We start from the raw sequence: 13,424 nt of genomic DNA, 5'->3' as shown, positions 1-13,424 counted from the left end.
CATAACCTTTGTATTTTTAATTTTACTCTTAAGTTGTATTTTATTTTAATTTTACTTTGAAATTTTTAAATAATTCTCAATATCTTTATATCAAAATATTTTCATGAATAATCACCTAATTTTAATATTTTCGGTTCTGAAATGGGTCAGGCAACATAGCGTGAATTGTAAGCTAAGCAAACCAATTTGGGCTAACCTTTCATTAGGCCTACATTGGCATGAATTAAAAGCCCACTTTCTCCCTTATGAAACATTTATATAAATGAGCCTCTCATTTCGGCTCATTTCTTCATACCTCTACTAAATTATTTCATTTTATCAATACCAAAAACAAAATTGTTTCATATGCATGCTTCTGCATGTAGCACAGTTTCTGTTGGCTAGCGGCATACAAGATTCGTGACGGATTATTCTTTGAGCTATTAAGACTAAGAATACTGTGGACCAAAAGAAAACGTAGTTTCTATTGAAAAATGAAAATAACAATAACAATGCCATAATTAGGGTTCTTCTTTCTCTACTGTTTGGCACTGGCAAAGGAGAAAGCTAGCTAGTAATGAAGGTAACAAAATCTGTGTGTAGCAAGAACCACAACTACAAGCAAGAAAAAAGAAATCAAAACACGAGTATGTACACAAATTTATATTTAATTCTTCTCACACTGAGAAATCAACATTTTTTTAATTACTATTTAGCGATCAAAATTCATAATTTTGAAAACTCTCAAATTTGGCTCAAGTATCAATCTTTTGTCTTACCAAAACTATTTTCTCTCTTCTTGCTTTCTTTTTCTGGAAATTTTCATCAGAATGCCTGTATGTATTTATTATGTATAAGTGAATGTCGAGATGCAATGTAATTGGGGTGAAAATTTTATATTTTTATTTCGGATATTTTATAGTAGATCATCAGTTTGATATATGAATAATGGATTACGGTTGAAAAAATCGGATGAAAAATTTTCTGGGATTAGGACTTGAAGTTACTATTTAGCTTTGCTTTTGTCATTTTTCTTATTTTGGTGATAAAATTGATTGGATTAATGCCACAACACAAGAAGAAGATGGACTAGAAGGAGGAGAAGGGAAATAATTGGTGAAACTGGGATCACTAAAATGGCAATAATCATAATTCTTCATTTATGTATCTTGCTATTCAAGATTTAATAAAGACTAGACTTCAATGCTACTAGAAGGGTGATGATTAACAGAAAAGAGAAGAAATTGATTATTATTGCCACAAGAGAAGTCTATGAATTACAGAGAATAAGAAATGGAAAAATGAGTGTCGTAAACTATAACTTGCAGGAAAAGAAAGCAATGTAACAGTAAAGTATGAAGGTTATGTGAGGAATAGAAAGAATTCAGGGACCCATCATCGGGCATGAGAACCTGTCATAGAAGGAAGGAGAAGAATTCTTAGAAGGTAGCCAAGGAATGCAGAAGAAGAATGAGAGAGAGAGAGAGAGAGAGAGAGGCTCTAACAGAATTTGTCAGAGAGAAAAAGGAGCAATACCAGTAATTTGTTGCCAAGCATAGTCTTGTAGCCTCTTATTTAATATTCTCTCTTTGTTGCTTTTTGTAGCACCTGAATTGTTTGGATCGGCTGCCACGTGTCTCTTGCCTTCAACTGATCTTTCCTCATTAGTTAATTTCTCACTATTTTCATCCTTGCCCTCAACAATCTCATGGGCAACAATTTTCTTCCTTACATTACTCCCCTCTTTCACTTCGACCTTGCCTTTAAGGTTGAACCGGGGAAAATTCTTGGTGAATTTTGCTGCACTTTCCCAAGTGACCTCAGCTGCTTCACCAATGCCCCGCTTTACTTTGAGTTGTCTTTCCTCCTTTCCATGCTTAAGAATTGTCTGAGAATCCAAAACTGCTGCCAGCTCCAAGATGGGTCCAAAGTCACTTGATTGCAACGGTAAGGGTAAGTAATATGCCTGCGAGTCACTATTGAACTTTTTTAAAAGTGCTATATGAAAAACATCATGAATCCTAGCCTCAGAGGTCAATGCTAGTTTGTGAGAAACAACACTTAACTTCTTAATGATTCAGAAAGGGTTAAAAAATCTCATTTCCAACTTTTGACTCTTGCATAAAGCCACTAAATGCCGCCAATGGGGTTGGAGTTTGACTAGAATGAGATCGCCTTTCTCAAATTCAGCATCTCGGTGAATCTTATCAGCATAAGTCTTCATGAATTGTTGGGTCCTTGCGAGATTAGCCTTAAGCTATTCCAACAGTTTGTCTCGAGTTAGCAACAACTCTTGAATGGATGGCTCATCATGGGAAGAAAATTCATAACAAATGAGGCTGGCAGGGTCGTGGCCATATAATGCTTTGTAAGGAGACATCTTAATACCGCTATGATAAGAGGTGTTGTACCAATATTGCGCCCACAGAAGCATGTTACCCCATTTCTTTGGATTCTCAAAGCAAAAGCATCGCAACATTTTGAGGTTTTTATTCAACACCTCACTTTGTCCATGGGTTTGAGGATGATACGCAGAGCTTATTGCCAAGGCTGTGCCCTGCATTTTAAATAATTGTTGCCGAAATCTACTAATGAAGACTCGATCCCGATCAGAAATTATGGTGTTAGGAAAACCATGTAACTTCACAATGTTTCTGATAAATGCTTCCGCCACTGTTCTACGGCAAAATCCCGCTTTAAGGGAACAAAGTGTGTAAACTTAGTAAGCCTATCAATGATTACCATGACCACAAAATATCCATGGGAGGGGGAAAGCGCGGTGATGAAATCCATGCAAATTGCTTCCCACACTTGCAACGGTACTAGCAAAGGGTGTATTAACCCAGCTGGCAACTTAGTATCTACCTTGGCCTGCTGACATATGGTGCAAGAAAGAACAGTCACAGATATCGTGTTGCATATTCGGCTACTATGAATTTGAGGCAATTCGTTCAACTATCTTAGCAACCCCGGAGTGCCCACCAATCACACTATCATGGAACTCATGTAGAAGTAGCTTGATCAAGGGGCTTGCCAAACGTATCACCACCCTGTCACTCCATAAGGGAATTCCATTTCTTATAGAATAATTACCAATGTCATGCCTTCCCTCCAAACAAGACTGCACGATGGACCTGAGATTCGAATAAGCTTCAACGTCTACCTTTAGATTACATAACCAATCTACTCTGGGACAAGACCACGCCCCAAGGAAGCTCCGAAATAAGGCGTCAGCAGCAACATTATCAATACCCAACTTGTATTGAATTTCAAAATCATAGCCAAGCAACTTGTGTAACCACTTGTGTTGCTCCAAAGTATGCAGATTTTGATGGAATAGTGATTTCAAGCTTTGTTGATCCATTTAAATAATAAATTTCTTTCCAAGCAAATAATGGCAAAATTCGGCAATTGCCTCAATGATGGTGTAAAACTCCCTTGTGTAGGTGGATTGACGTTGCATGGTTGGAGAGAACTTCTTGGAAAAATAAGCAACATGGTGCTTCTACTGAATTAAAATAGCTCCAATCCCAAACCCTGAAGCATCCATTTCAATGATGAAGGGTAAGTCAAAATTCAGTAGGGCCAATACCGGTTTAGACGTAATGGAAGCCTTTAAGAGGGTAAATGCAGAAGCTGCTTTGGCACTCCAAGTGAATGAATCTTTCTTCAAATGGTCCGTGAGAGGGGCAGCTATGGAGGCATAATTTTTAATAAAGCATTTATAATATCTTGTGAGACCCAGAAAACCTCGAAGTTGTTTCAAATTTTGAGGAGCAGGCCAATCAATTATGGTTTGAACTTTCACCTTATCCATGTGAACACCCACCTCATCAATAGTATGTCCTAAATAGTCAATCTCATTGACACTAAAGGAGCATTTGGAAAGCTTTGCGTATAAAGCTTCATGTTGGAGGATCTGCAACACTTATTCAAGGTGTTGTAAGTGTTGAGGCCATGAGAGACTATAAATTAATATGTCATCAAAGAAGACCAACACAAATTTCCTCAAGCAAGGGCAGAATATGTCATTCATCAGGTTTTGAAATGTAGCCAGGGCATTTGTAAACCTGAACAATGTGATAAGCCACTCATAATGGCCTTGGGGAGTCTGGAATGCCGTTTTGAACCTATCCTCAGACTTTACTATAATCTGGTGATAACCAAACCTGAGGTCCAGCTTTGAGAACACCCTCGCACCAAACAGCTCATCAAGAAGCTCATCAACTGTTGGTATAGGAAAACAATCCTTCACGGTAATATTGTTCAATGCGCGATAACCTGTGCAAAACCTCCAAGACCTATCCTTCTTTTTGATTAATAAAATAGGGGACGAAAAGGGACTCCTTCTTGGTTGAATAATATCTTCCTCAGGTATTTCCTGGACTATAGCCTCAATTTGAGCCTTCTCACTATGCAGATAACGGTAACGTTTAACTTTCACAGAGGCAGCCCCTGGAATCAGTGGAATGCTATGATCCTGGAAGCGTTTCGGGGGTAAACCTGAAGGGAGTTGAAAAACCTTCGCATATGCATGCAACAATGTTATTAGTTCAGGCTCCATTTGCTCTGACAGTTGAAAGGTATGAGGGGATTCATCGGGTGGTTGATGCAATTCCAAGGTGAAGACCTTAGCAATGGCATTCATATGTAGTAACCGTCTTATGTGAAATTGGGCCTGCTGTGGTAATGCTGGTTTTTCACCATGCACCGTAACAAAATTTCCTTCATGTAGAAAGCGAATAAAAGATGCATCATAATCCACAATATGAGCACGCAAATGCCTGAGCCAAGGTGTGCCAATGATTAAGTCACCACCCGCTACATGCAGCACAAATACATCATGAATTTGAACCTTGCAACCATCCATTGAAATTTCAACAGTAGGGATATATCCCTCCACAATCATAACAACAAAATTACCAACCATTACCTTCAGCCCTGGTGCAGGTTGAATAGACAGATTTAAGAATTTGACAATTCGTGGTTGTATAAAATTGTCAAAACTACCTCCATCAATGAAGGCTTTAACTTCCAAGCCTTGAATGAGAGCATTGACGCGGATAGTGGTTGTGCCTGAGGTCCCATGCATGGCATAGTAAGACAAGTGGTGAGCCATGACCTACAGCTCTAACCGCAGTAAGGAATTTTTCATACCCACATCATCAGTACTAGGCTCGGCAACACTTTGCTCTTCATCCTCGTAAAGTTGATATAACAACGAATGTTTGATAGGACATTTGTAAAAGGTTGTGAACTTTTCATCATACCAAAAACACAAATCCTTCTCCCTTTTGGCCTAAAGTTCAGTAGGGGAGAGCTTCTTGACTGGAGCCCGATTGGTACTAGTAGGGGGTCGAGGGTTTGGCGAGGGCAATGAAGGGAGTAAGGAGTTACGTTGTGGTACCTGAATTGGGTGCCGTTGGCTGAGCACGATAAGAGCTAGGACCCTGGGTGTTTCGCGAAACTGTGGAGAATTTATCTTCATATAACCGGGCGAGACTCACAGCACACATCAGGGATGGGGGACATTGTGCCTTAAGCTTCCATTTAATATCGGCTCGAAGCACACTAATGAAGTAATCACCCAAAGCATCTAGAGGGTCTATGCTAGTTCTATTAGCAAGAGTCACAAATTTCGAATAGTAATCAGTTATTGACCCGTTTTGCTAGAATTTAAAGAGTAATTCACGAGAAAATTTAAGAGTAACGGTCCAAACTCCAATTCGATCGCACGCTTCAACTGATGATTCCACGAACGAAATTGGCTTGTGCGTTTTGACATTTGAAACCACAGAACGATCATACCGGACATGTGGATTGAAGCAACCTGATTTGCTCCTCCTCCGGAATGCGGAAGAAATCAAAATATTGATCCACGGCAAAAATCCAACCTAGTTCATCTATGCCGTCGAATTTGGGAAGATCAAAGCTCACCCCTCAGTATGGGGGTAGACTGCGCTAGACTGCACTGTGGATGGTCAGCCCCTGAGTGCAAACCATGGGGTGAGTGTAATTCACAGAATGACTGCGACAAGGGTCAGGGAGAATCTGTAACTCGCCCTTCCGATCAGTAGCTTCCATCACTCGTGTGCGTTCCACTCGGGACTCTTCCATCACCAACTCAAGCATTTGAAACAAGCACTTGATGTATGTCTCCATACTCTTCAAGCGAGTGTTATCCGCCACCGCCATAGTCAATGAGAGCACCAAATAGAAGGGTGAAAATTAACAGAACAGAGAAGAAATGGATTATTATTGCCACGAGAAGTCTCTGAGTCATAGTTATAAATGTAACTACACCCACAATTTTAAAAATTATTTTATTATAAATAATTAAATTAATTTTATAACAGTTTGAATTTAATCAAATTTATATTATTATACATATACTTTTTATGATAAAATATTTTACATAATTAAAAACTATAATTCTAATAATTTATAAATAATAAAATAATTATATGTATATTCTAATTTAAATAATTGATATTTTTAATTTAAAAATAAAATTTAATTAATATTATTATTATCAAATTCAAAATTTGTCTATATAAACAAATATCGGTACTCTTCGGTAAATTTAACTTTTCTAATACTTCATCGTATATCTTTTATCTTTTTGGTACTAATATCATTTATATTAATAATTCATATATATTTATTTCTATACATATTATTACTTATGTTTTAATATATTCAATTTTAATAGTTCTCCGTTTAAAATATTTATAACTTAAACTGCTGACTCAACAGCTCCAAATTGTAATACATACCCCATGTGTCACCAAACTACCTAAATCATTTTTATTACCATTGATCATCATCAATTCACGAAGCCATTTGGGAAAAAAGAAAGAAAGAGAGAAAGTGAACGTGTTCTTCATGAATACCAAATTTTCCGCGTTCAAATTCTTGAGATCTGTATTTCCAATAAAAAATCTAATCCGATAAAAGTGTTCGTATCTTCTTCTTCTTCATGTTAATGTTATTTTTGTTCGGTAGGAGTTGACAGTGACATAGTTCCCCTTCCCTTTGAGTTTGGCCAATTGGAGTTTTAGGAGGCATAGACGATTTCTGACGTTTTCTTCTTAGGCATCTTGGTCAAAAAGTTTCTCCAGGGCTTCGAGTATTTTGATTTCGTACGAAGGTAGAGTTTGGTAACTTTATAATAATTAAATATGAATTTGATAAGTGAATGTTGATTTGGTTTATTATTGTTTGAGTTTAAATTAGTTTATGTTGAATTATTATTGTTGCTTGTGATTTGTTGGTTCGACTATGAGGAATAACTCAGCTGTGGCTGTTTTAATAATTTTGGGATTGTTGTGATGTGGTATTTCGAGATAAATTTGATGAGGTTTGATAGCCACGAGATTAAATCAAAAGCTGTGAAAATTTATTTACCAAAATTGTTGAAATACTAGTTAAAAATCAAGTAATTTTGATGAACTTTTGAAGAGTTTGATTTGGTAATTTGAAAAACACAAAAAACCTCATGTTTTGACTATTTTGTGGCCAAAATATAATTAAGAAAGAGTTTTGGGACTAGAAGTTAAATAAAAGAAAGTTTGTGAGTTAAAATAGAATTTTTAGAAGTTTAGTGATTAAAATGTAATTTCTAAAAAGATTAGGGGTCAAAATAAAATTTTAAAAACTTTAAGAATTATATTAGCTGATTTTGAGTTATTAAAGAAAATGATTTAATTTTGGAAGCGGTTGGATTTCGAGTTGGTTTGATTTTAAAAGAGATTTAATATTAAGATTGGTTCGATTTTATAAATGATTTTGCTGTTGGAATTTGAAAATGGTTTGGATGGGACCCGAGAAGGGTGGCAAGGTCCGAATTTTAGAAGAGGTGCTACCGAAATTTTTAGAAGAATTTTGAGAAGTTTTATTTTGGTTAATTTGAATTGAAGAATTGTTTTATTTGATTTTGATTTATTTAAGAAAAAAATGAATTATGTTTGAGTTTAAATGAGTTGGTTTTGAAATGAGATTGGTTGTCGCTTCCCTAAAAGTCTAGAGGCCTTGTCGAGGGATTTAACTAATAAATGATTATTCTTTTGTCTTTTGAAAGAAGAGTTTCGGTTCTTTGTGAAGAGAAGAAACAACTATGAAGAATTATTTTTGAGAGATATAAATGTATTTTTATGAAAAGATTAAGTTTAATATTATAATTATATAAGTTTTTTTTGGGTAATTTGGATAATAAATAAAGTTTAGGGATAAACCGGATATTTTATAAAAGTTCAGGATTATTTTTATAAATATGAAATAAAGAGTGAATGTTTAAATATAATTCTATAAAATATCGAGGAGTTCGTGGTTTAGAAAGTAGTTAATAAAAATTTGAAAATAAAATTTTATAAAATAAGTTTTAAGAGTATTATAAATATTATTTTAAATATTTGTTTAAAATTACTCATTTACATTAGAGTAAATTATTATTATAATTATTATTTATCAAGATATTATTTTATAAGAACATTATTGTATGTATTATGAAAAATAAAACAAAAAATGGTAAATAGACAAATTTTTCTAAAAGTTTTAGAAAGACAAATCTAAGTTAAGGATCTCATGATCCTCTTTTCATAGAACATTTAGGAAAATATGAGGAAAGAGTGTGAAGATAGTTTGTGATGTTGAAAGTAAGGAATTAAAAAAAATAATGAGATCAGAAAAGAAAAGAATATATTAGTTAAAGGAATCTCTATCACAGGAGAGCAGAGAGCAAAGACTAAAAGAATCTAACGAACCTCTGTCACAGGAGAGCAGAGCACAGGAAAGAAAAGAATGTATTAACTAAAAGGATATATGCCACAGGAGAGCATATCTCTGCCACAGGAGAGTAGAGGACAAAGATAAAAAGACTGCCTGCCACAAGAGAGCAGATGCAACGTTGTTTGGGTTTTATGGCTAAATGTATAGTGGGAACACCAACACACTGTGAACTGTTGTCCAGATGTAAGCATATTACAACATGTTTAAAAGTCACACTGCATGCGGCCTGGCCGTAAGACTTATATGCACACTGTATGTATCTGGAAAGGTATATCTGGGACTCGTACCCGGGTAATGTCGGGAGCAGATAGACAACTGACACATGAGCTCATGACCTGCAATAGGGCTAGACATGCATCATCCTTGTTGCGCATTTGCATTTTACTTGATACGGTAAAATTGTTTATGATTGTCTTCTTGTGTTTAAGCAATCCTTAATGTTATTCTAAATTGTTGTGATTAAATATTTCTCTGTGGCACTTGTATATTTCGTTGTGAATTAATTAAATTGTGATAATTTTGACTTGACTAACTATCCTCGACCCTACTAAAAACTCTCGAGTTCTTACTCCCTATTTATTTCCATCATTTTCAGCTACAAGTGCGAAGGTTTAGTGTGGAGTTACAGGAGTATACAAGATTATGTTTACGGGTTAAGTTATTAGATTTTATTTTCCCATCGTCGTTTATTGTTTTTAGTTTTTAGAGGGGCATGATTTGTTTTTTAGAATCTTGAAATAAGCCCCTCTCTCTCTCTCTATATATATATATATATAATGCTATGTGAATATAAATATTTTTGTGATTAAGTGATTAAAAGTAAAAACTATTTCGTTTTCTTAATTAAAGTTTCGGTTCGTATTCGCAAAGGCTCAATATTAAATAAAGATAGTATAGAATAAAAAGGTTTAGAGGTAAGTAATGCCTGAGCTTTTTGTACGATCATGAGGTGCTAAAAATTAGGGTGTTATAATAAAAATTGGACCGGACCTCTTTATACTGTATGCTCCCTTTGCCACTAAATTATATTATTCTTTGTTATTTTTTATGCTACTTATTAATTATATAGTAAAATCGTATAATAATTTTTTAAATATTATTTTAATTTTATATTCACTTATATTTAAATTAATTATATTTTTTATTATTTATAATCATTAATATAAATGTTATTAAACTTGTATAAAAAATTTTTTAAATATTTTTATTAATTAGAATATAATTATTTTTTATGATCATATGATATTTATTAGTATTATTTTTAATAAATACATACAATATATAATAATATAATAAATATAAAAATACTTTAATATAAAAATAAAATTAAAAAATATTTATTATAAAAAGATATTAGAATTTTATATACTTATTTAATAATAATGAGATTATAACTTGTTGATTATAATTTGTTGAAATTTGATTATTTTTAAAATATTAATAAAAAGATATGTATTTTAAATTTTAATTTTAAGTTTTTAATTATTTTTTATTTTTTATTTATATGGGTCCGGTTCTGTCATTTCAACTAATAACTTATCGGTTGAAGCAATAAATTAATAAACTAATAGTTTGACCGATTCGATCACCGATTCGGTTCTGACACTATGAGTTACCGATAATAAAAAAGGAAAAAATAAAATGCTGTAATTTATAACTTGCAGGAAAAGAAAGCAATGTAATAGTAAAATATAAAGGTTATGTGAGGAATAAAAAGAATTAAGGGACCTATCATCATGCATGAGAACCTATCATAGAAGAAAGGAGGAGAATGGTTAGAAGGTAGCCAAAAAATGCAGAAGAAGAATAAAGGAAGGAGAGAAAGAAAGGCCATAATATAATTTGTCAGAGAGGAGAAGGAGCAATACCAGTAATTCGTTGTCAAGCATAGTCTTGCAGCCTCCTATTTAACATTTTCTCTCTGTTGCTTTTCCTTGCACCTGAATTGCTTGGATCAACTGCCACGTGTCTCTTGTCTTCAACTGATTTTTTCTCATTAGTTAATTCCTCATTATTTTCATTCTTGCCCTCAACAATCTCATTGGCAACAATTTTCTTCCTTACTACTATCTATAGAATTTTATTAGCTCTGACATTCTTAGTTCATTCTACAGAAATAAAAGTTTTTGTAAACTTTATCTGATACATATATTTAGCATAAAAAATGACATAAATTTGAAGAGTGAAACTGAGTTGAAACAGATATAAGAAAGCAACTTATGTCGCTGCCAAATTTTTACTTTAGAGTATTGAGGTCTAAGATTAATTTTATTGCCACTATAAAATCTTTTTGCCATTCCTCCGGTTGGTTTTGTTGTTTACTTGTTTAGATCATTCAACTTCTCTCACCCCCTACCAATCTCACATTATTACCTCCTCAACCTAGTAGATTTTTTGGGCATACCAATATGTTCATTCAATGCTTCGACGAATCAAAACCAATGGAAGATTAGGGACACTTACTGCTGTTCTAATATCTTATATGGTTAGTCTTACAAACATTTGCTTTTGAAATTTTGTTTGAAGTTTGACAATGCAGTATGCAAGCATATGTCATCGAGTGAACATAAATAAAACCTTTGACATTTCCATGACTAAAATCATATAAATTCATTATAATTAAAGTATTAGTATATGCTTAAATATGCTAACCATTATGCTATTTCTTCTTGTTTTCTTTCTTCTTCTTCCTTCCTCCCTCCCCCTTTCCCTCTTTTTCTTTTTCTTTTTTTTTTTTTTCGAAATCATTCAGAAATTATTTAGTACAAATTATACAAAGATTTCTGAATGAACCATTTCTTTGGTTACAAGATCAGTCACTTGATTTTTATGCAATGTATTGTTACTGGTACTCAAATCTTCTGCCATAATATAAAGATTTATCCATGCTATATGCTTATTTATTTATTTTCCTTAGTAATTATATTTTTAATAGCCACGAAGTATGATATCTATCTGGTGAATGATCCAAAGTTGAAAGTTGCTTAACTTTCTCTGTTCTATCTCCAATTCTAGATGCTTACTTTTTCTGTTTAGGGATGACAAAATTTCTCGAAATATAAAGATCTTTACAGGAAACTGTCTCGAAATATTTTCTATGGGGATGGGATGGGGGACGAAATTCCCTCGAGGCAAGCGTGGGAACCCGAGCGGAGATTCCGTCCCGTCCCTACTAATCCCCAAAATTCATAATTTACTTAATTGTCCTTAATAATTTATTTCTTATATATGTTTTTTAGTCATTTCATATATATATATATATATATATATATATATATATAAACTCAAAATTTCTAATCTTCATTTGCACGACCCTTCTTCTACTCTGGCTCATCGTGGTGTCCCCTCACTGCGTCATTTCGAAAGAAGTCACCATCTTGTTGTTTAGACTTTTTATATAAAATCTTGCTGTTTTTGTATAGAATGAATACTTGCAGCCCTATTCTTATGAAAATTAATAATTAGTTAAAACTATCAGATAGATAGAGAATGGGTCCCGTGAAGAATGAAACCCTATAAAAAAATGAGAATAGAGAACAATATTCTTTCATGTAAAAATGGGAAGCAGGAGGCATTCCTCAATTCCGCTTCCACCCTATCCCATTGACATCCCTACCTCTGCTCATCATCTTGTTGTAAGTTAGGGACACATTGACCCCATTCATTTCATATTTTATGAAATTGACAATTCCATTCAGTGTTGTTGTAGATGTTAAATTAATGAAATAATCAACCTCTTGAAAGAAAAATATTTGTTATCAATGAGTAATGTGAATATTGCAATTGTCAGAAATCAAAGTAAGGAATCATCATCATCATTCATCTAATCGTAAAGATACAATAACACAGTAATTTCAGTGAAACTTAGATAACGTAAATTCATGATTACTCACAAAATTCAAGATCGTTTATAGTTAGCATAGCACTTCCCCATACATGCCAACATCTCCCAGATGTCACCTCTGTGCTTTCTCTGACATGAGTCCAGACACTTTTCTAGTTTTGTTTCATCATCATATGAAATATAATTAGATTTATCCGGGAATTCAGCAATGCCATAATAAAAAATCGCTCCTATCATTAACATTGTTGATAATGCATTTCTCACAATATTTCTACCCATGTTTCTAGCTTGATCCTTATACAGAGACTGGTTAGTTACCAATATATATAAACAAAAAAAGGAAAAATTCTCATAATAGCTTAAGTGTTAATTTAGAATAGTTTATTATTTCTTTTTTTTTTTTCGGTCATATACTCACACACATCTCCACTCTCTCACACACACTAATTTCAACTACAACCGAGCTTTTGTTGGATATCGATGTGGTAATTTAAGAGGCCAATACATCAGCCACTCTTACCCATGTCTCGGCCACGAATAGTTTATTATTTCGGTTAAGTTTAAATGTCTTTTGAATTTGATGAATATTTGTTATATAACGATTCTATTTAATTATATTTGTTGTCATATATAGTATTGAATATTAAATATAAGCCACTATTTACAAACAACTGAAAAGCTGCATACTTGATAGACAGAAGAACGTATGCAACATAAAATATAGTTAAGGCGAATTAATTAATTAATTAATTCAATTAAAGGCGATATCCAACTATATATCTTTTATGTCGTGTAACCTTAGATGCTTTTTTGT

At 33.5% G+C, this 13,424-nt stretch overlaps 1 protein-coding gene across 1 annotated transcript; it reads right to left on the bottom strand.

Annotated features, from left to right (window-relative positions):
- Window positions 1–1,203: 1,203 nt before the first annotated feature.
- LOC107631084 (uncharacterized) lies at window positions 1,204–6,202 on the bottom strand. The gene is made up of 2 exons (XM_016334410.3): window positions 1,516–6,202; window positions 1,204–1,391 (listed from the first exon to the last, which is right to left on the bottom strand). The coding sequence occupies exon 1, from the start codon at window positions 5,096–5,098 to the stop codon at window positions 3,908–3,910; it is 1,191 nt and encodes a 396-aa protein (XP_016189896.1). The 5' UTR covers window positions 5,099–6,202; the 3' UTR covers window positions 1,204–1,391; window positions 1,516–3,907.
- Between the last annotated feature and the right edge of the window lie 7,222 nt (window positions 6,203–13,424).

This window comes from Arachis ipaensis, chromosome B3 (genome assembly GCF_059453495.1).
Source record: "Arachis ipaensis isolate K30076 ecotype BB chromosome B3, ASM5945349v1, whole genome shotgun sequence".
NCBI classification, from domain to species: domain Eukaryota; kingdom Viridiplantae; phylum Streptophyta; class Magnoliopsida; order Fabales; family Fabaceae; genus Arachis; species Arachis ipaensis.
Note: the sequence above shows the minus strand (reverse complement) of the source record. Positions and strands in the feature narration are given on the sequence as shown.